General features: G+C 38.5%; 1 protein-coding gene across 1 annotated transcript; it reads left to right on the top strand.

Moving 5' to 3' along the window:
- The first annotated feature begins 7,765 nt into the window (after window positions 1–7,765).
- rab21 (RAB21, member RAS oncogene family) lies at window positions 7,766–21,722 on the top strand. The gene is made up of 7 exons (XM_051420173.1): window positions 7,766–8,300; window positions 15,774–15,833; window positions 16,031–16,138; window positions 16,737–16,800; window positions 17,863–17,917; window positions 18,048–18,136; window positions 18,649–21,722. Exons 1-7 carry the CDS (start codon window positions 8,163–8,165, stop codon window positions 18,786–18,788), a joined length of 654 nt encoding a protein of 217 aa, XP_051276133.1. The 5' UTR covers window positions 7,766–8,162; the 3' UTR covers window positions 18,789–21,722.
- The last annotated feature ends 1,237 nt before the right edge of the window (window positions 21,723–22,959 follow it).

A 22,959-nucleotide genomic window follows, 5' to 3' on the forward strand; every position in this document is an offset into this window, starting at 1 on the left:
TCTGCGCATGTCCAAAAAACAATACAGATATTTTCAAGCCAACTCCTTCAGCAGGGCTTTTAGTGAGGGGGGGGGGGTCTGGTATAAATAGGGAACTTAAGTTTTTTAGTGACGCCTACAAAACCAAAAGGCACCACGGCGGGAAAGTGTGGGTGAAACCGAATATTTATTTAATTGTAGGCATTAAAGCTGATTCTGATGTAACAGCATTAACCGAAAAACCTCCTCTCTAATAGAGGTCAGATCATCTTTAACATCACTCAGCTCAAGTCTTGTTTGTTTGGTCCAAAAGTTCTTCACAGGTTTGTCATTAAAAGGAAGAAAATGCCTGTTTATTATTATTATTATTATTACTGATAATAATAACAACAATAAAAGTGTTTGTTGTTTTAAAGGAATATGTCTGAGAGCTTCAACACTTTTGCTCTTTTTCAGTAAATTTTATTTTTTTATAATCAGTTTTTGTGTTAACATGCAGTTATTGTGTCCAGAGTCTCTTCACAGTTTTATCATTAACAAGAAGAAAACCCTTAAAATAATAAAAACCGATCAAATAATAATAACAATAATAATAATAATAATAATAATAATAATAAAAGAAACATATAAAATATGTCTGTAGCATCAACTCAACCTCCTCATTATCAGCTGCTTCTTTAAACCTGAACACTTTCTAATCTCTTATGAGCATCTGCGCTTTTTCACTCTGTTCAATTGAACTGAATTTATTCATTTCTTTAATTTGACCACTTTTGTCCAAACTGATTTTGGGGTAAAGTTTGTTGTTTGAGTTATTTTAAAGAGAAGTGTTCTCACAGTCAACAGTATCCTCTAGTGGTCGGAGCGCATTGCTCCATTCTTCCTCTGTGGTCCAAAGGTTGCAAACATATTTCCATAAAGACCCATAAACACACACATTACCTCCCAGTTTGTTCTTGTTAAAAGGAAGTGTGTCTGTTGTGGATCGATAAATAAATCAACTCAAAGCTCTCTCTGTCTGTCGGATCGGAGGAGTTTTTGTGACGCGGAATATTTCGCCGGGAATCACCTAAAAAATCCCCAAATTCCCCCGACTGTCAAATACCAACCTCATGAAAGTGCAAATAAAGTTCTCACTGAATATCAATAAGTCAAACAGGCCTTGAAATGTTCGGGGGAAGAAGAGAAGAGGCTCCAGCAACCAGCACTTATTTTAATGACAAATCTTAATTATTGAAACGGCCTCATTCACACAGTCTGCTTCCACCGGTTGAGGATAAAAATGTAAAGTTTGTAGAGAATAAACTTTATTTTTATTGATTATATTGATTCCGTATTGACAGTCAGACTGTGGACATGTGACGGCCTTTAGCTCGTGTTTCTAGAGTTACGTGTTGTTACGAACACGTTAGGAATTGTTAAAATGTGATATTTCTTAAAGGGAGTTTGGTGCAGGGAGCTTTTAGTTGGATTCAAACTGCTGATATGGATCATTGTTAACGTTTAGTCTCCACTACAGAAACACTAACTAACTGCTGAAGGCTGATAAAGTTGTCTGACATTAACTGCTGACTGATTAATGGTTTAATCATGTGTGTATTGATTACTGAGGCTGGCTGATCAGGATCATTATCAGTTATTGTCCTTTAGTTTCTAATGGAGCTGTAAATGGAGATTTTTTAAACTACTTTCCTAATTAAACACGATGTTCTTGTTGTTAATGGTTCTGTAAATGACTCCTGATGTCTCCTGGAGACTGAACAGATTTCTCCTTTTGAAAGATTTTATACTCTGTAAAACCAGATAAGTTAATTTAACTTAAAAAGAAAATGGTTTAAACTGATTCATCAGACAAGTAAAACTAACTCAATATGGTAATTCAGAATAAAGATTCTTGATCAAGTAGCTTTAGTTTTATTTTTGTGAAAACAAAATACCTCATAAAAAGTTCTTAAAACTGTTTTCTTAATGTGGAAAATTGAGTAAAATGTTAGATGTAATCTGTTTTCAACCATTTTCTGTGCAGTGTGTGAGCCGCTGCTGTTAGTGTGCAAACTACAACGACTTCAAGACTCCAGATTACAGGACACACAGGTGACCGAGGAACTCAATTTATGACCTGTAGCTTCAACTTTCAGGTTTGGAAAACGTCTGAAGTCATAACTGTGAAAGTCAATAAGCAGATATTTAACAGGATGTTTGACGTGCATCTTTACAACAGAAAACACTTCTCAAGATTAATAAATAACCTAAAACTGCTTGGAAGATTTACAAATTAAAAAATCTGAAGGGGCCACCAGATGATTAAATATGATAATAAAGACAAAAAAAACTTACTTTCTGCAAAATGTGTTTATTTTTTCAAGCTTAAGTCATTTTTTTGCTCTTTTAATGTGAAGAACTACAGGATGCCTTCATCTCTTTAAGCCTCCAAAATAAACAATCTGAGAATAAATCACAAGTAGATATTTAATTTTTAAAGAGACCAAAAGCCAAAACTCAGCGGTGCTACAAAATGAGAGTGGCCCAATAGTTCATAACTGCATTAATGGTTTTATTTTGAAAGCTGTGAGGGGAAGCTGAGTGTTGGTTCATAAAGACACAAAAGGACTCATTGAAGGCCGGAGAAGAGGCGCTCGTGCCGGTGTGATGCCGCTGGAGGAACAGATGGTTGGAGCGCGCGTCGTGCTCCATTAATCTGCCAGAGAAGAAGCTTTTCCAGGCGCGGCGGAGAAAGGATTAACCCCCCCACCACCCTCCTTTAACACACACACACACACACACACACACACACACACACACACACCTCCCTGCACGTGGCAGAGGGCAGTTTCTTGTTTTGGCAACACTCATGTTTCTGGTTTCACAGCATCTTCTGAAGCTTCAGGGAGCTCTTTATTAAGTGAAGCGTTAAGTTTTATGATGTTACATTAAAGTGCAGAAGAAATGAAATAATTATGTCATTTTAACTCAGTTATATTGTTCCCATATTTAACAATCTATGCTAACAAATGTACAAAAACTCAATTTCTTTGTATTCTTATATCAAAATCTAATCAATTTGTCTTCCTGTAAAACAAAAAACTTTCAACCAATAATATCCTGACATTAGTGCTGTTAGTGTGCAACTGAACGGGGCTCAGCAGCCTCCCAGTGAACACAACCTCCGAGACAGTTTGACGACAGCGGTACCGAGGTGATTTATGGAGTTTCCTGATGAAGCTAACTGTACGGTGGCCCAGACAGTTCAGTCTGTTCACATAATTATAATTAATGAATAATTACTTATTAATGAATTACTGTTGCAAAGCTCGGTTAATGTTTACACCTATGAGGGTGTAGAATAGACCATAAAGCATACCCTGCTTTATGGTCTGTTTTACTCTAAATGGGACCATCAGTTACTAAATGAACATCATGCTGTATGGAAGAAGACTGAAACTAGAGACTGAGACCAGAAACTCATCAGGAAACTGTTTACTGAGCTCATAAATCAACTTCTCCATAAGACTCAATACTATCAGACTTGTTTTTTGCAACCAGTGGAGTCGCCCCCTGCTGGCTGTTAGAGAGAATGCAGGTTCAAGACCCTTCACCGCCCCCTTTGCTGCCCTCTGGTGGTCGGGAGAATCAATAACTAGATAAATTTGTCTTGTAACAGTAAAATAATACATGTGACAGCTGGATTATATTATTTGAACCGGTGGTGTCTGTTAATGATCTTCATCCTGTTTCACAGCCAATAAATCTGAACTGTAATCAATCAGTGAGGAGGAAGGTCAGACCACACTAATCAATCACTGATCTCTTTGTTTTGGGTGTTTTATGCACTCAGGTGCTATTTTATTATATATTCTTTATTTGTTTATTTTTAGTGTTGGAGACAAAATTAGGATTTTTACATTAACATTTATTATTGATGAATTATGCATAAATGTAATAGACTTATTAACTATTAGAGTTAATTAATTATTGGAACAATCAGCTGACTGAGAAGTTTTTTAATGTAATTCTGCCTGAATATCGATGCTTACTTACAGCGCTTTTCTTTTTCCACACGCAAATTAATTAAAAATAAATAACGGAAAAATCCCATGTACGTAAGTATTCACAGCCTTTGCCATGACACTCAAAATTGAGCTCAGGTGCATCCGGTTTCCACTTGATTTCTACAACTTCCAGTCCAAGGAATTGTCTATAGACCTCTGAGACAGGATTGTATTGAGGCACAGATCTGAGGAAGGGTACAGAAACATTTCTGTAGCATTGAAGGTCCCAATGAGCAAAGTGGCCTCCATCAGCTGTAAATGTAAAAGTTTGGAACCACCAGGACTTTTCCTAGAGCCGCCCGGCCAAACTGAGCGATCGGGGGAGAAGGGCCTTAAGTCAGGGAGGTGACCGGGAACCTGATGGTCACTCTGACGGAGCTCCAGCGTTGCTCTGTGGAGAGAGGAGAACCTTCCAGAAGGACAACACCAATCAGGCCCGTATGGTAGAGTGGACAGACAGAAGCAACACTTCAGTAAAAGGCACCTGAAGGACTCTCAGACCACGAGAAACTGCCAAAGGTGCTTCAATACAGTATTGAGCAAAGGCTGTGAATACTTATGTACATGTGATATTTTTTATTCTTTTGGCATTTTTACTTTTATTTCAAACAAACTTGTTTTTTTACACAGGGTGAGTGGAAACTAACTATATCATAATTTTGCTGTATGAATGTCAGTAATTGTTGTGTATATAAATATTAGCACCTTCACCCTCAAACAACATTTTGTTCCCGTATACTCTACTACAATGTGGCAATAACAATAAATAACCTTTAATCTTTTTTTTTTTTTACATTTGTGGAAAAGAAGAAAAATGTTGCACAACAAAGTCTGAACGAGAAAGTAAATATTTGACTAAAGGAAGAAATGAGTGGAGAGATGTTTGAGCAGAAAGGACAAAAAGGGAGCAAATATATTTGAAAGTTGCTTTATTATTTATTCATACACATGATATATAAAGTATTAGTGTATTTATATCTGCTGTTTAAAGACTGCTCATTACTGCCTGCTGTTACTGTGACATTCCTGAGGGGGGCAGCAGAGGACCCTTCATAAATTCATTATGAACAGTTATTATAAAGCTCCAGTGTTTAACATTGAGGAGGATCTATTGTCAGACATGTGTGTGTGTGCATGTGTATATATGTTTTCATTAGTGTATAATCAGCTGAATATAGGAATGATTGCGTTTTTGTTACCTCTGAATGAGATGTTTTTATTTACCTCTTCTGGCGGAGTCCGCCGTGTTTCTACAGTAGCCCAGAACGGACAAACCTAATGTGTTTTTGCTGCCTCTGTAGTTTCTCCTTCACACTTGGAAAGAGAGGATGAAATTAGTTCCTTTTTAATTTACATTTATTTTATTTTATTGTGTTTATTTTATATTTAGCCGGCGAAATATAGACGAAATATAAGAAATATGTTTTCTTATCTTTTGTGTCGATGTTCCAATTTGCTATAATGAGGTGGGACACCAACTGATTAAGACAACAATTGGACTATATTTTATATTTGTTTTACAGATATTACCCACTGGAAGAGATGTAGATGTGTATATATATTAAAAAAGTGTGATTGTGTTAAGTGTTACGTTAACTTTTGTAATATATTCTCCCTCTGCCTATCTGTTACACTATTGTGATATATTATATATATTTATCTTATCTAATCTTACATTGTATGACGTTTGATGAAGAGATGCCTCCTCTCTCATAAGGACATTGTTTATTTGACAAGGACAAGAGCAAAGACGACTTTCTGGTTAAAAATATTCTTATTCTGGGGAAATTTAAGTTTAATAAATACATTTATTGGTATAAAGATAAAACCTAGGTTTAATGTATTTTATACAAAAACACAGTGAAACTTCATTAACACAATAAAGGAATATGACTTACAAGAAAGCCCCAGATCTTTAAATTTATTTACTTTTCCTTTATTCTTTTAAATATTACTTCAGTCTCATGTTTTGTTTCTTTCTGCATTATTTGTATTTTTTATGACGTTTCCTCGACATAGAATACCTCCTAATACTTCCAGTCTGTTTCCTGTTCTAAATAAATGTGCTGAATGAAAACAATATGTTAATATGTCCTAATGAAATAATCCCTGAGTGAACTCATCCTCTGCTCGCCACAGGATGGCGCCCAAGCTGCAGTCAGTACACCGCCCGTATGACCTCACTGAGTAGGACAGACCCCTTTCGCTGTATACACCTTTTTCACAGCAGCCATTTTGACATGAAATAGTAGGGTAAACACAGGTGATACTAGTTAAGGCTCCATTTAGTGCAGCAGAGCCTTTCCAGCAGCACCCTGACTCGGTCTGATCTTAATTAGCATCACCTGTGTTTACCCTATTATTTCATGTCAAAATGGCTGCTGTGAAAAAGGTCTCTTCAGTCTCAATTTCAATTACCAATTCAGTCCTGATATTGATTTGAGGACATTGATATAGTTAGTCAGTTATTGTACAGTACAACTGTAGCGTAACATTGGCTCTATGAGAGGCGAGTTGCTGGTGGTTGTGTCTATTAACTGGAGGAAGATGCTCCTTTATTGATCCCCTGTGAGGGAAATACAGGCACAGCAGCACAGGGGAATGTAGAGCAAAGAGTAAAGAAAAGAGAATAAAATAAATAAAATAGAATAGAATATAGTAGTGAACAACATTTCCATTGCATAAGAACCGTATAGGATGGTGATGGTGCTTTCAGGTATTAGTCAAGCCCTCAGGTGTTACCAAGGAAACGGAGTTATGGCCTGTGAAAAAGTTTGATTTCAAAATGAACAGAAATATACATTAATTCCCTTTTTTTCCTTTGGCAAGTGACCATGATATAAGCAGAATAATAGAATAATGTCCTTTATGGTGTCCATTATCAGGATTTAATGGACACCACACTGTCCATTAATTCCTGATATTGAACCCCCCCCCAATCGATCTGATTGTAGCTCCTTTATGAGTTAATGAGTAATGTACGGCTGACCTGCTGTGCACTAAAATACTAAGTTACTAGAGTTATTGATTTAGAATTTATTGAACACGGTCTCTATGTTCACTAATAGAAGTTACATAGTTATTATCAGGAGACGTCTGGGAGATAATGTGGAAATTACAGACCACTCCAGGTCGTCGTGTTTAAACTGGACTTTAAAGAAGAAATAAAACATGTTTTTACCAACAAGTAAAATACTTGTAAGCACTTTGCATTGGGGTCAATCAGGGTTATGACCTGTGACCCCTGCTGTCCTTACCTGCCATGTCTCCTGTGTCACCTGAGAGGAAGGAAGCTGAATGAATAGATTATTTGTCCTGCTCTGATTATTATTATTATTATTATTCTGCATCCTGTAAAATAACACTAACACAAACTACATTTCAACATCTCATGTGGATGGATTGAGTTCACACAGAGCACATTGCAGGAGGATGATCCCATGATGAGCTGTAACGATGTGTCTGCTGTTTGATGGGCCAACATCAGAAACCCCCAGCAGCCGACCCCTCTCATCATGTGACACTGCAGAGAGGAGGCGGCGGCAGCGCGGAGCTCTCACTCCGCTCCCGGTTCTGGAGCACCATCTCCGGGCTGCTCAACGCCGTTTAGTCCGACCGTTTAATGAAAGACACGGAGGGCTTCAGTGTCGTGTTCCGGCTTTCAATAAAGCCTTACGACATAAATCGCGTTTCAGAGAGTATGTAGTGTAAAGGGCGGACACAGGAAATACGTTAAAAAGAGGCGGATGTTTCCGCCTTGTGCTCACAGAACGAAGTGACTCATCTTCAGGTACAGAGACGATCTTCGGCGGAGCTAGCCGGCTAACTGTTAGCTCCGAGAGACGCCATTAGTCTGGTGAAGAGCAGCGGTCGCATTAGGCTGGAAGAGGAAGTAGCTCGCTGTTAGAGCCGGTTCCCGCTCACCTGTCGGCAGGTATCGATCAGGGTCACATTCGCTGGTGCTGTCGCGGTGGTTCCGTCCTGATCCAGCGGTTGGAGCCGATGTGAGCGACGCACTTCCGACGGGGTTAGCACTAGCATTAGCAGCGCTAGCTTGATAACGCTTGTTTTGATTGAAGAAAAACAAGAACCCCCCCCCCAAAGAAAGATCCTGTATTCACTAACTGCCCAGCTATGGCTGCGGGGGGGACGGGCGGGAGGACCTACTCGTTCAAGGTGGTGTTACTGGGGGAAGGCTGCGTGGGGAAAACCTCTCTGGTGCTCCGGTACTGCGAGAACAAGTTCAACGACAAACACATCACAACTCTACAGGTAAGGGTCGGCTCGGCTCGGGTTGGGTCGGCTTGGGTTAACTAGTGCGGGTTAACTAGGTCGGGTTAGGTTGGGTTAACTTGCCTCAGAGGGTGTTTCTGGGAATCAGAGCTGGTGGAGGTGTTTGTGTTGGGGGGGGGGGGTAGCTGTCACTGTGTGTGTGTGTGTGTGTGTGTGTGTGTGTGTGTGTGTGTAAGTGTGTGTGTGTGTGTGTGTTACAGTGTGTGTGTGTGTGTGTGTGTGTGTGTGTGTGTGTGTGTACCGGGCCGTCCCGGGAGAGCGGGGTTTATATTGCGACACAGAGCCGATGTTGTGGCTGAAATCGGAGCCCGTCTAGCCGGGATTATCCCGGGTGAGCGAGGTGAACTACCCCCCACCCCACACACACACACACACACACACACACAGACTGCTGATAATCAATATTCATCTCATCAATAATTAAATGGCCTAAATTCTGAACATAAAACCCGCCGAGTGTCAGTGAGTCTGTGGTAATAATCTCCTGCTGCTCGTCCTAATGTCATTATTCTAATGTTACAGTAATATAATATAATATAATGTTATTAATATAATATAATATTAGTAATATAATATAATATAATGTTATTAATATAATATAATGTTAGTAATATAATATAATATTAATATAATATAATATAATGTTATTAATATAATATAATGTTATTAATATATTATAATGTTATTAATGTAATATAGTATAATGTTATTAATATAATATAATGTTATTAATATAATGTTATTATATTAATATAATTTTATTAATATAATATAATGTTAGTAATATAATATAATGTTATTAATATAATATATTGTTATTAATATAATATAGTAAAATGTTATTAATATAATATATTAAATATAATGTATTATATTATTGATATCATATATTATAATGTTAATGTAATATATTATTATTATAATGTTATTAATATAATATAATGTTATTAATATAATATAATTTAAGTAATATATTATAATGTTATTAATACTACTAGTTGTATATTTAGTTTGTGATCGATTCTTAAAAACAATATTGAACCTGCAGCTGTAACTGTGGAAGCTCGTATCCTGAATCATTATAATGAGAAATATATAAATATAATATCTATTGTGATGTGTTAAATAACAGTTTGGCTGATACAGATATTTATTTTTGTGCCAGGGAAACAAAGAATGTCTGTAGATCTATAAAACATGATTATTTGATCAAATATGATGTTATCAGAGGTCCATCGCGTTCTGGAAAACCTGGAAAATCCTGGAAACACCTGGAAAATGATTTCTTTAGAAGAGTGTGACCCGTGTTGTGTTAACCATTAAACTGTCCAACAGTAAATAAACATTAATGCTCTTTATGTGTTAAAGCATCAGTAATAACCCATCAGTCGTTTTCTCCCTTCATCCATTACTCTGGAAACAACCCAGAGATATTGACTTCACTGTCATACATGGGTAAAGAATCAGTTATTATGGGATGTTCACAGTTAAACCACAGAGTTTCACCAACTTAAATGGAGTAATTGTTGCTTAATATAAGTTAAGTTTCAGTTTCACTTCCTCTTTTTTTTCTCACCAACAGGTGCTCACTTTCTATTTCTGTTTTATATCTTCGGGAACTGAAGATCTTTTGGACGCGCAGACAGATTCTGATTGACAGAATAATCAGTAATCAATAATGATGAGGAGGGTCGACGCCCTGTTGGTGGCATTATATTGATTTCCAGGAGTTGAGAGAGAGAGAGAGAGAGAAGACAGAGAGATAAAGAGAAATAGTAAAGAGAGAGAGAGAAATAAATAGGTAAAGAGAGAAAGAAGGAGAGAGAGAGAGAACGAAATAGAGAAAGAGAGAGAAAGAAAGAGAGAATTTATCTTACAGACCTCCGGAGCTGCAGGTTACATTAGCTGCAGCTAGCATAGCACAATCCAATCTAAAGCTCGGTACCAAACAAAAGAAACGTCTTTCATTCGGTGCCAAATTTCCAAAGCTAGAGAGCGAATGTCATCAGCGTGTGATCGGCCTGGTTGTCGGTTGTTTAATGTAAAGTAATGTCATTTTATTTTAGGAAGTTGGTATTGAATAAAGTATCCGTCAGTAGCTTCCTTCAGGGCGGAGGTCTACAGTCTGAAGATGGACAACAAGGTGATATAGAAATAGCTTCGTTCCAGCAGCTCAGATTAATAAGTTGTTAACGTAGGACAAAAGTTTTCTGGTTTTTACTGTTTTCACCTGATTTATTCTGTTTATTTTAGTGTTTTTTTAATTGGTTCCTCTTTATAAGTCCGGATTGTTCGAGTCTGGATCAGTTTTATCTTTATTATTTATCATGTTTGTATTTAGTTTTTGTGTTTCTGGAAGCAGATCTACCGTATGGGTACAAATAAAGTAACCTTGAACCAAAGTCAAGGCATCGGTGTCGGTATTGGAGGTTTTTGAACGCCACTCAGCCCGACCACAGTCTCTGACCGAACTTAAGAACCCGATATCTCTGGTTCTGCTGCGTCCATGTAGTTGTTGAATCAGTGACCTCTGTTACTGTTGGTCTGACCTGAAACGTTTAGTTTCGCTGTGGACGACGAACTTACAGAATACCACGTGTGGATGTAAATGTAATCGTCACATTGACCCGTATCGTTGTGCAAACGACCTCAGAGCTGATAAAATGTGTGTGTGTTTGTATATCTCCCTTCAGGCTCAGAGGCAGTCGGGCTGTAAGTTCTGCTCAGGTTTCACAAACTCTCTCGCTGAGTCTGACTGTACATTTGAGGAGAAAGAAAAGTGAGTTGGGGGGGGATCCAGGAAGCATGATGCAGCGTTTCCATCTGAGCGGCCAGAGACGGAGCATCAATAATGACTTACAGCCGAATCGATCCTCCACAGCGTGTTCACAGAGCTGGGGGCGGTTGTGTAAGCCGGTGTTGCGTTCAAACACCTCGGAGTATGTCAGTTGCGTCATCGGCAGAGCTCTTGCATACTCGCAGCTTCACACCCCCCCAAATCTCTACGTTCAGTTTGCCTTCAGGTTAAAGTGACGGCGGGGGGGAAGATACTGAAACGTTACAGTTTCTCTCTGTGTGCAATATACTGTGATAGGATGCATTTTTATGACTGATACAGATATTTAGTTTTACTCAGTGATCTTAAAATGACACATTGAGTCAATAATAAAGAATTTGTGGTGATTAAACTGACGTTTAAATGTTTTTAATGAAAGGAATTTAAGTTCAAGGAACAGTCACTGGTACATTGACTGTGTTTCTGGTCTGAGATTTGCCTCCGGTCACCATATAAAGTACACAGAGCAGACCGAGGGAGTAAATGAATAGATGAAGACGTCGGGTCCGAAGGTCGTTCCTAGTAATGAATGAAGTTTCATTCATTGCCTCAGCTGTGATTGTAGGACCCAGGAAACGGGGGATCATGGGAGTGTGGGGATGACTTGATCACTCCTTCGATATATCTGCAGGGCTCAGACGCCGTTTACGCTCACTCACGTGACCCACAGCCCAGAGGTGCATTCTGGGGCTGCAGCGGGAAGATAAAATGCTTAATTCAGAGCTGGTTGAAGTGAGATTTACTGCGCTGCAGATCCAGTTTCTTTACTCGGCTGCAGAGATTCTCCACAGCTCAAATGAAATGTCGCCGTCTGAGCGTTAAATGAGACGATCAGAGGATGTCGGGAAAAATAAGTCATCTCCCAGCACGAGCTCGGCATGATTAAACTGTCACAAGACTCTTCAGAGTGGAAAGTGGATGTTTTCACATATTTTTCCTCTCATCCAGAGAGAATCTGGAGGATTTACTAAAGACGTAAAGCATCTGCAAGTCTCACAGTACAGGACGGAGTCGTCAAGGAAAGAGGACGATATTGTGGTCGTCTCTCTTGAAAGTAGGAAAAGGAAATACTGAGTCCGAGGAGAGTTTCACCTGCTGATAAAGCAGCTGTCTCTCTCGCTCCTCACTCATTCCCTCCCTTGTTTTATTCTTAGGTTCGTCTCCTCTCTGTCCACGTCTTACATTTGGTATCACGGCTTCTTTTGTTTGGTGCAAAAAAAACCCAGAAAATCGAACAAAAAACTGTTCTGAAAACTCAAAATGACAGTGGAAAGCTTTGGCGTCAGAGTGTACACGGGATCGACACAACGTGGAGTCGTATTTATTACGAAAAATATCGTATGTAGTGATAGACCAGTTAGTTGGTCGGCCTATCAATCGGGCAAAGTATTTAGCATTTTGAGTCGAGGCAGATAATCAGAAAATGAGGAGGAAGCCTCGTCAGTGCCGCTGTGGCCTTGTGAGTCTTGGGAAGGTGGTGAAATAGTTGGTTTGGAGACCTGTACTTTAACTCCCAGCATCCTACTGTGGGCATTAATTAGTGTGATTGGTAACACCTGTGTTTACCCTACTGTTTCATGTCAAAGTGGCTGCTGTGAAACATGAAGGGGAGAACAGTGTTTCTGATGAACGCTGACAGGACAAGAAAAAGTCCTAGGAAGATTTAATGAGTGAGTTAAATTCCTGGATTTATAATTCCTGGATGAATATGTTAGTTGCTTTAGAGTCACTGTGTCACATTAGTGCCGGGTCGTCAAATGTGAGTAAAAATCTCCTCTGGCTGAAATAACTACAACTCATGAGTTTCATTTTGAGTTGCATCGGCGGCCTGCGACATTCGACCGTCACTAACTGTCTGTGTTCTGGTTGTTATTTTCCATCCGTGTATAAAGACTGACAGCTGCACAGTAAGCTTTATTTATTCTGCTTTTATATCAGGGATGTTTGCTGACCATGACTCAGCGTCTGAGCTGTAGAAGTGTGTAGGCTGGGGCTCAGAATATCCTTTTATATTTTATATAGTTTATATGTTTCTGCTTTACAATCTTATTTATTAAGTAAAAGTCTTTGGTTTGAATCACTGTAGCTTAGGTAAGTTATGGTAAAAACATCACATTGTGATTATATTACGATGTGATTCACTATCAGTGGGAATGATGATTTTTGCATCATGAATTTTGATTAAAATCATGTTGATGTGAAATTTTTGGGCCGTCTGTAGCAGGAAGACATGTTTTCTTAAACCTGGAGAACAAGATTTGTAAGCCTGCAGCAGTACAGTATTTTATTTTACCCAAACATTGCAGCTGCTGTGATTTGGGTGTTTTCTCTTGACCATATAGTTTTTTATATAACATTGTGATTAATTGAGCAGCTCTACTGTCAGTTCATGTGGAAGACAGTTTATAAAACACTCATAATGACTTTCTCTTTATAGAAAGAAAGAAAAATATTGTAGGAAACATTTTTTTATCTCCTAAAATGTTTAATAACTATATAAATGATCCCTGTTGTTTAAATTAATGCAAAAACCCTGAATGTCTGACTTAAGCATTTAGTATGACGTCATTATTCAGACAGACTTTCTCTCAGCACCACCTGCATATATCTTTATTGTAGATATTATTTATATATTATAAAAATACCTATAACCTTTGTTTGTTGAACCAGGATTAAAACATTTCAGGCAAATAAAATCAGACAATTTAAAAAATACAAAATTAAAATATCCAACAATAATATAAGATAATAGAAATAAAACAGAATCAGAATTAGGTTTATTACCAAGTAAGTATACAAGGAATTTGTCTTGGTGCATAGAATATAAAATGAAAATAAAGTACTTTTTTAAATATAAATAAATAAAGATAAAGAGTTCGGTCTAGACCTGCTCTATTTGAAAAGTGTCCTGAGATAACTTCTGTTATGAATTGGCGCTATACAAATAAAATTGAATTGAATTGAATTAGGAAACGGGAGTGCGTTAATGTAATGCATATATACAGGGTGGGTATGTTGGAAATAAAACTATGCTAGCATTAATAAAAACATGTATTATATGAAATACATTACAAACTAATTCAATAACAGTGAGGTAAATAAGTAAACAGTAGCTGTAGTTTAGAGCAGCACAGAGTCAGCTGCCGACTCATTCCTTTACATAACCACATATTATTATTATTATTATTATTATAATATTCATTAATCTGTGTCTGAGCCTTCAGATCATTTCTGTTTGTTGACATTGAATCTTAATCCTGACCTTGAGCTTCACTTTCCCACCGAGTCGTCCAATAAATCACAAGAACTCGACCTTCTACCCAGACGGACTTTAACCTTTCGGGGTTGTTATCGGACCGACTGCTGGAGTCTGTCGCAGTTTACAGGCTGGAATCAAACCGACGGCCGTTCTCTGGCACAAAGACTCAACAGTTTACACATTTATAGATCAGCTTTCCTCTAAAGAATACTACTTTTCTTTCATGACTTTGCGTATCGTTCTCTCACTTCCTCCCTGATCTGGCGTGTAAACTTCCGCCTGTCAGGGTCTGAAAATACAAATATGTTGTTATCTCGACCTCTCCGGCTTCCTCACTGCGTCTCTGTCTGCCGGAGAGCCTGTGAATGAAGATAATCCCAGCATGAAACACACAGTTATCCCGTCGGCGTACAGTCGGGATGAAGCATTTAAAGCCAGTTCCTGCTTTCAGTAGTCGCATTGTATTTGAGAAACAGCATCTAATGTAAGAATACTGTCTAAAGTACCTGAATGACCACAAAACATATCACACAAACATGTTTCAATACTTCTATGTTGTGAACTTTGGCTGACATTTTGTCTCAAGTTTGCTAAAATAATACTTATAGTAGTATTTTTAAAGTTCTGATTAGCATATTGTGAGCTACTATGAACATTAGAGGGAAATAAACTCTGTGTAGAAGATAGTAAACCGTTTATTTTTACATCTGAGTTATTCAGATGTGAGTCACTTCACTCCAGAGAGATTAAAAGTAAGTCCAGCAGTATGTTAATCCCTCAGGACCTCCACTAGTCCCGCAGTGGAGAGGTCAAAGGTCACATTACAGGCAATCACGTTGCCTTAGAGGAGGAAGGTGATTTAAAATGTTTGCTAATGATCCTTCAGTTAGTTGATTTATTATTATGTGTTTAATATGTGATATGTTTACTGTCAGTGATGCCACCAGCTGTGTGAGGCTGTACTGAGGCGCAGTGATAGTTAAATCCTAACTGATCAATTACTAAACAGATCAACAGATGAATCAATAATGAAGATAATCTTTATTTGCAGCCCTACACTTGTTACTTTGTCTTATAGGACAAAATACTTCAATCTTTCTAATCAGTTTCTACTCGAAGTCTTTAAATTAAAACAGCTTTGAATCGATATATCTGCGTATTGATCAGCCAATTAATGACGAGAAAGAAACAAAAGAACGATTATTTCTCAATAACAAACAGAATCCTTTTTGTTTTCGTCACATTGGCAGAAATGAGCTTCCGTAGTTTTGATTACAATTGCACATTTAACCTGTTTAATTATTAAAACCTGATATTAATCCTTGTTGCTCCTCTTCCTCTTCCTCTTCCTCTGCAGGCGTCCTTTCTCACAAAGAAGCTCAACATCACAGGAAAGAGAGTTAACCTGGCCATATGGGTAAGAGTTGTTACTGCTTTCATACTGCACACATACAGTGAACTGGAGCTATAATATGAACCTGAGTGTGTGTGTGTGTGTGTGTGTGTGTGTGTCTGTCTGTCTGTCTGTCTGTCTGTCTGTCTGTCTGTCTGTCTGTCTGTCTGTCTGTCTGTCTGTCTGTCTGTCTGTCTGTCTGTGTCTGTGTGCGTGTGCAGGACACAGCAGGTCAGGAGCGTTTTCATGCGTTAGGTCCCATCTACTACAGAGACTCAAATGGAGCCGTACTAGTGTACGACATTACAGACGAAGACTCCTTTCAGAAGGTAACAGCTGGGTGTTTTCTACATTTCTACAGACCTGATTGTGTTATACATTGTTCTTGTTAACCCTGGTTGGATTAATTAACCACACCTGCCACCATACAGCTGATCAGCCTATTGCTTAATGTATAAATATAATTAAATATGTGTCTGGTTTCAAGTCTTCCAAACGTTCTGACCCGATGAAGATCCATCAAGGGGGGACATGTTGTGAAGGCTTTATCTTTTTATTTATTGAAGCTGTTTTCTGAATCCTTTTACTACTTACAGAGTCTAAAATCCAATAATCCGAGCCTCTCGAAGCCTTAAAATACTTTAAATAAGATTTTGACAGCTCTTAAAATATGATTGGATTAATGAAGTTAAGTTAGTTACTTGATTAAAGTTTCATTTTTCACTTCTGCTTTTAACTATTTTTGGGTATTGATCATGCTGCAACTACTACAAAACTATTTTTTTGCCAATATGAAAGTAAGATAAGTCTTAAACTGCATTAATGTTGTCTACAAAAGCCTTAAATTCAACCTGTTTAAACCCTCTTCTATGACATTAACGCTCCTTTCTCTCCCGATCCTCCTCTGATGTGTTTCTGTCGTTGCAGGTGAAGAACTGGGTGAAAGAGTTGAGGAAAATGTTGGGGAACGAGATTTGTTTATGTATAGTAGGTAAGTTATCGGCTGTTGGCGGTGAAGAGGAGGCGTGGCTTCAGTGTGAATGAGATCTGTATACAAACCTCATGGAAATGTGACAGTGTGATAAAGCAGGGAGTGATGCACCATGGGGATTATTTAGCTACAGTACCTGAGTTACCTGAACAAACTGTATTCTGCAGTGTTTGTTTTCCTCGTCTGTACGTCTTTTGTGCCGGTTGCATTATTACGTTACTATAATAAACTATTATTGGCTTGTTGCTCGCGGGGCTCATGTTGCTCTTGCAGCGGCGTGGTGAGCGGAGGCTGCACCGAGCATGAGAAAACATCTGTGTGACAGCTGACGTAAAATAAAGGAGACAGACAGACAGACAGACAACAACAACAACAGTATTGGTAATGGCAATCTAGCAGGACCATGGTAGGAGGCTCCACCAGGATCCATGAGAACCTGCGAGACGAGAAAGCACAAGAACTCCGGGGAAGAAGTGAAGTTAGTAACATGCATTAATGGAACATGAATGAGTGCAGAAAGAGAGAGGAAGAGAGGAGCTCAGTGCACCATGGGAAATCCCCCGATAGTCTAGGCCTATAGCAGCATAACTAAGGGATGGACGTCTTTAAATATTAGATAACTTATTGTAGACGCAGCGGCTGAGCTGGACGGCGATCCAGTTGAATCCAGAGAGTCCAGTTTGAGGAACAGATGAATGGATTTTAGGGTTTATCAGCAGCAGGGTTCCTGTTTGGATCGGCTCTGTTTGGGTTTGTTGTTATAGCTTCTAAATATGAAGTCATTTGTCCATGTGAGGGACATTTGCTGTGTGTTTAACTGGATTATGTTGTTGTTGTTCTGCTCATCATGTGTTTGGACCCGTTGGTAGTGTGAGAGCAGTTACAGAATCTGCTGTTTGATAATGAGATTTAGTTTTTAATAAAGTCACATGAGACGGCGTTCAAAGTGATTTTCCTTTAACTCTGCACAGTTCAGATTCATATAGAGACGCAGAGCTCATCACGTCTGCACGGCCGCCATATTGGGGAGGGGACTGAACGTCTGCTTTCTTTTCTCTGCAGGTAATAAAATTGATTTGGACAAAGACAGACATGTTTCAGTGGAGGAGGCCGAGAGGTGAGAAGCCCCAAACACACACAGACACACACACTGATCATTGATTGTTTCTCCACCGTCAGAGGAACGTCGTGGTGCACAGTTATCTGAGCGTGCTCATTACTCGTCTTTCTCTCTGCTTCCTGTGCAGTTACGCAGAGTCGGTGGGAGCCAAACACTACCACACATCAGCCAAGTTAAATAAAGGCATCGAGGAGCTCTTCCTGGATCTCTGTAAAAGTAAGACCTGAACACACAAACACACACACCTATAAACTCAAACTGTACCGTTGATATTTTCTCAAATAGGAACAATAAAGCTGGACGGTTTGAGATTGAGTTAATATCACAAAGTAACCGACGTCTTTAAAGGAAAGCATCGTAAAGTGTGTTCTAGTGAATTATTGTTATTGTTCAGGGCCCACACGTCCTGGAAAACCTGGGAATCTACAGAGTAGTTTTCCTGTCATGGAAAATGATTAAAATGAGCAAATATCCTGGAAATAATCTGTGTTGTCCTGGAAATCTTTAATGGTGGGTTAGTCTGAGCTGTGGCCAAATTAATGTCAGAGAAACAGTCAAACACAGAGTCTCCATTAAACAGTGACTGCTGTCTGTGAGCAAGTGCTGTCCTGTATCGAGAAAAAGGTCCTGGAAAAGGTCCTGGAAAGGGGAGCCCTGTTGACTGTGATGAAGAGCGGTGTGAGCCGGTGTCTCAGCCTCCCTCTCTCTCGCTCTCTTTGTGCTCTCAGGGATGATGGAGACGGCTCAGGCTGAGGAGAGGTTGAAGGGCAACGGCGCCAGCCAGTCAGCATCGAGTAGGCGGGGCGTACAGATCGTCGACGACGAACCACAAGCCACGCCCGCCGGAGGATGCTGCTCTTCTGGCTAACACACACACACACACACACACACACACACACACACACACACACACACACACACACACACACACACACACACTCTCGCTCTGTCATACATGCTTGCAGACGTTATATTCACACAGTGTCTCTGTCGTCCAGTTGGTCGCCTCTAAAATCCTAAAATAAGTTTTTTGGTTTTTGCTGTGTTCATTCAGCGCCGCCTCTGCTGCTAAGGAGCATGGGAAATCACATTTAAAAAAGAAAAAAGCAATCATTGTTCCCTCCAAAATAAAGTAACTTATGGTTAAAACGAGAGAATCATTTCCTGTATTAGTCTTTAACTGAGAAACACTGACGGCCACTACACCTCCTCCAACCTACAGCTCTCGCTCTATTTAAGGACAGAACAGGCTCAGACTTCAGCAGAGGTTTATTATGTTTATGGTTTTTGGGATAAAAATGCATCCAGACATACAAACACACACTGTATAAACCTCCATTAATCATATTTATCTATAAATATAAACATATTTCCTGTTTTTAACCCAGAGGAGCAGCAGGCCGACAGTTTGTGGTAAAACGGCTCCACCTGCTGGATCAAAGTCCAACTTCAGGTCTGTATTAATGTTAATGCACGCTGTGTGTACAGAGATGGAGGGTTTAAAGTTCCTCTTGAGTTTAAATGAGGCTTCAACAGTCAGACAGACCAGCCTGCGTCTCTTCGTCCTGGGGGTCATTACAGGTGATTAATTACACCATTAATGCAAAATGTGTGTTTATCTTGTGTTTATGTAAAGAAAATGATATTTCAAATGCAGGAAAAGAGACAGAATGAAGTGCAAACATCAAGAAAAGCTTTAAGAAAATGATTTAATATTCAACAGCTCCGTTCTGACCAAATCTACCTGACATCACCGTTGTTTACACAACAACAAACAAACAAACAACAGTTCTGACTTCATAAACAGACTTTGGCTTTCATAGAGCATAAAGAATTCAAAATACTGATAATGAATCAGCTGTTTTATTAGTTATTGGGATAATTCACAATATAAAAATAATGATCTGTCCCGATATTTATCCCTCGTGATCATGTGATCTAAGTATGGAACTTAAATCAGCTGAGACTCGCCGCTCTTCATCTGAAGACCATGAGATGGTGTTAAAAGACCTGGAAAAGCTAGTAAGATGACCAAAACCTCCGAAATAAAACGCCTGCTGTGAGGAAACGTGTGAATTTTGAGCTGAAAAGACTTTAAGTTTGAAAGATTCCCGTTCGATTGAGACTGTTGGCGCCTCAGAAGAGCTTCAGCTGGACTTTATTAACGAACCCGACACAGAATTTATCCTCCATCTCTCACACAGATATCTGTCCAGGGTCAGAGGTCAGAGTACAGACAGTTTTATTAATATAGAGCTGAAACAGTGCGACGTCTGCACACTTTAATTTATAAAAGCTGCAAAAGTCTTTTCTCTTTAACTCCATTCAGTTGTTCCTTTATTTTTAAACAAAGTGAAGAAATATAATGTACATGAACAGGAAATCATAAAAAACAAGAAATAAAACAAACCACTGCACTTTGTTCAAATCAGATTCAGAGATTAAAATAAATAACCAATAAGATCAAATGAACATAAAAACACTGAACTGATTCTGTATCACAGTTTAATGGTTTATTGTTTGTCTTATTTATCTAAAACCTGAGGAAGTTATAAATGAATAAAGACACAATCTTTACGTCTGAGGAGCTGAAACTGATTCATTTCCATCCATCAATTAATCGATTAATAAAACCAGATTTAGAAATTAAAATTAATAAATTAACAGCAAATCTCAAAACATCTCATTCAACAATATTAGAGCGACAAACAATAATTATTAAAACTAATTAAGAATAATTTTTAGTTTATAAAATGTCAGAAAATAATGAAAAAGAGCCAAAATGCTTCACTCCAAAACTTAAAGTCAGTTTACAAAGATATCGAACAGAGAAAGAAACTCTGAACTGATTCATTATATATAAATATGTTCAGCTCTGATCTGGATTATAAATCATTTTGAGAAACAGCTCAGTTTTTTTAAACTACGTCAGTAAACGTTGATTAAAATGTGTTTGTGTTTCAGTTGGACAGAAACATTTATTCTCTGTCAGTTAATCGATCAGAAATCTATAAAATGTCAACGAGCCGAAGAATACGACTTTAAATTGGTCGATTTGTCCTCGAAACCCCAAAAATATTTAATTTACAAAGAAAGAAAAATCAGCAAATCCTCAAATTTAAAAAGCTTATTTTTGACATTTTTACCTGAAAAATGACGTAAATATTTAAAATATTTGTGAATGAATTGAATTCTCTTTCTAATTGATGAATAGTTTCAGCTCTAAAACGTAACAACAGCTTTCTGGATATTGTGCAGCTGCTCCTTTGTCCTCCTCCTCTTCCTCTACATGAGTTTTAAAACACACACACACACACACACACACACACACACACACACACACACACACACCGGGACAGAGGAATAATACCGTGCATGTTTGATTTCTGTAACAGCTTTCTTTGTTTTTCTTTTAAAAGAAATGGTGAATAAAAAAACTGAACAGCGTTTATTTAATAAGTTATATTCACGTGATGGAAATCTGTACAAAGTCTTTCTGTGTTCTTTCTGTACTTCTACTCTTCGTCCCTCCCCAGGACCTGTAGCTCATTAATCCCTCTGCTTATTGTACAACCCCCCCCCATCAAACATACGGGACATTTTATCTGCCTTTGGGAATAATCTAAAAACTAAACGCTGTTCTGTTCATGATGGAAAAATGGGAAGAAAAGAAAAATGTGGTTGAAAAGGATAAAAAAAAAAAAAAATCAGCGCACTTTTTGGAAATGTAATTTTTTAAACTGCTAGTGTCAAAGTGTTTTTGTAAAGATTATAGAACAATTATAACGATTTACACAACGCATGGAGGTGTCGCACACATTGTCGTTATTTCCTCACACTCTTCCTCTCTCTGATCGGGTTCCTACCATCCACTGGGTCAGCAGAAGCCTGGTTACTGAAGACTGACACCTGTCACTCAAAGCGGCCACGCCCTTAATGATGCACAACTTTAAGCCTTAATGTCATTTAAACTTTAGATACAGAGAGCAAAAGTGTTTCCTTTTTGTAAATCACACTTTATATTTGTGAGGTGTTGTTACAGGTTTATGTCTTTAGTGGGAACCAGTCGGGTTTGGAGCCGCACGCTGGAAGTCACATGGTATTTAGAGACAAACTAACATGTTGTTTCAGGGTTTTCCAGTCATGGAAACACCTGGAAGTTGATTAAAAGTGAGTAAATTATCCTGGAAAGTAGCTCCTGTCACATCACCTAAACCTGGGTGCGTGTTTAGTTTGAAACCCGACTGCTAGTTGGATAAACTGTGTGACACAGAGTTTATCATCTGCACAGTGGAACAGCGGTGATCGTTATTTTCACATACAGCCTGTCAATGATCAAATATAATCTGTCTGGTTGATCAATATCTGCACACTGATGTTAGTTGTTTGTGCAAAGAACATTTAATCTTTCTAGAAGATAAATTTTCTGTAAACTAAAATAAATTCTATTTAATTTGAACTGTTATTTATGGGATGTGGCCGAATTAATGTAGTCAGTCTTATGACCGTTTGTAAGTTCTGTCCTGTATGGTCAGAAAAAACTGTTTCAGAGTGGGAACAGCAGCCTTCTCCTGTAGGGAGCATTTACTAAGGATTTTAATAGGGATATAATTGTGTTGTAGAGATTGAATATCTATAACCCGACTGAATATGTTGCATGTGTTTGAGCTCATTGGGAAACATTACCCAGTTTGTCCACCAGAGAGCGCTAACGACCTGCCACAGAACATTTCTACCACTTCTGACCCAACTGAAGAACACTTCATTATAAACAGTCAGTGTTACCTGGAAGCAGAAATATGGAATATATAAAGTAACCCTGACTGACTGCTTCTTAGAATATTATTATAATAACCTTTCTGCCATTGGGGGCAGGTGACATTAATTAACCTGTAAAACGTGCTGATGTTTATCAAGTGTAAAGTTTACCTGTTAGCTGCTAACATTTGTTCAACTGTTGGACCAAACCTGAAGGAGAAACTACACAAAACCTTACAGTCAGTGTTTGGTTTGACCCTTTTGACTCAATGTTAAACATT

This window comes from Dicentrarchus labrax, unplaced genomic scaffold (genome assembly GCF_905237075.1).
Source record: "Dicentrarchus labrax unplaced genomic scaffold, dlabrax2021, whole genome shotgun sequence".
NCBI classification, from domain to species: Eukaryota; Metazoa; Chordata; class Actinopteri; family Moronidae; genus Dicentrarchus; species Dicentrarchus labrax.

What these genes read in the sequence shown, in the direction of transcription:
- rab21 (XM_051420173.1), top strand. Translation starts at nt 8,163, where the DNA reads ATGGCTGCGGGGGGGACGGGCGGGAGGACCTACTCGTTCAAGGTGGTG. An exon ending in AACACATCACAACTCTACAG is followed by an intron (nt 8,301 to 15,773) that starts GTAAGGGTCGGC and finishes CTTCCTCTGCAG; the next exon opens with GCGTCCTTTCTCACAAAGAA. An exon ending in CTTCCTGGATCTCTGTAAAA is followed by an intron (nt 18,137 to 18,648) that starts GTAAGACCTGAA and finishes TTGTGCTCTCAG; the next exon opens with GGATGATGGAGACGGCTCAG.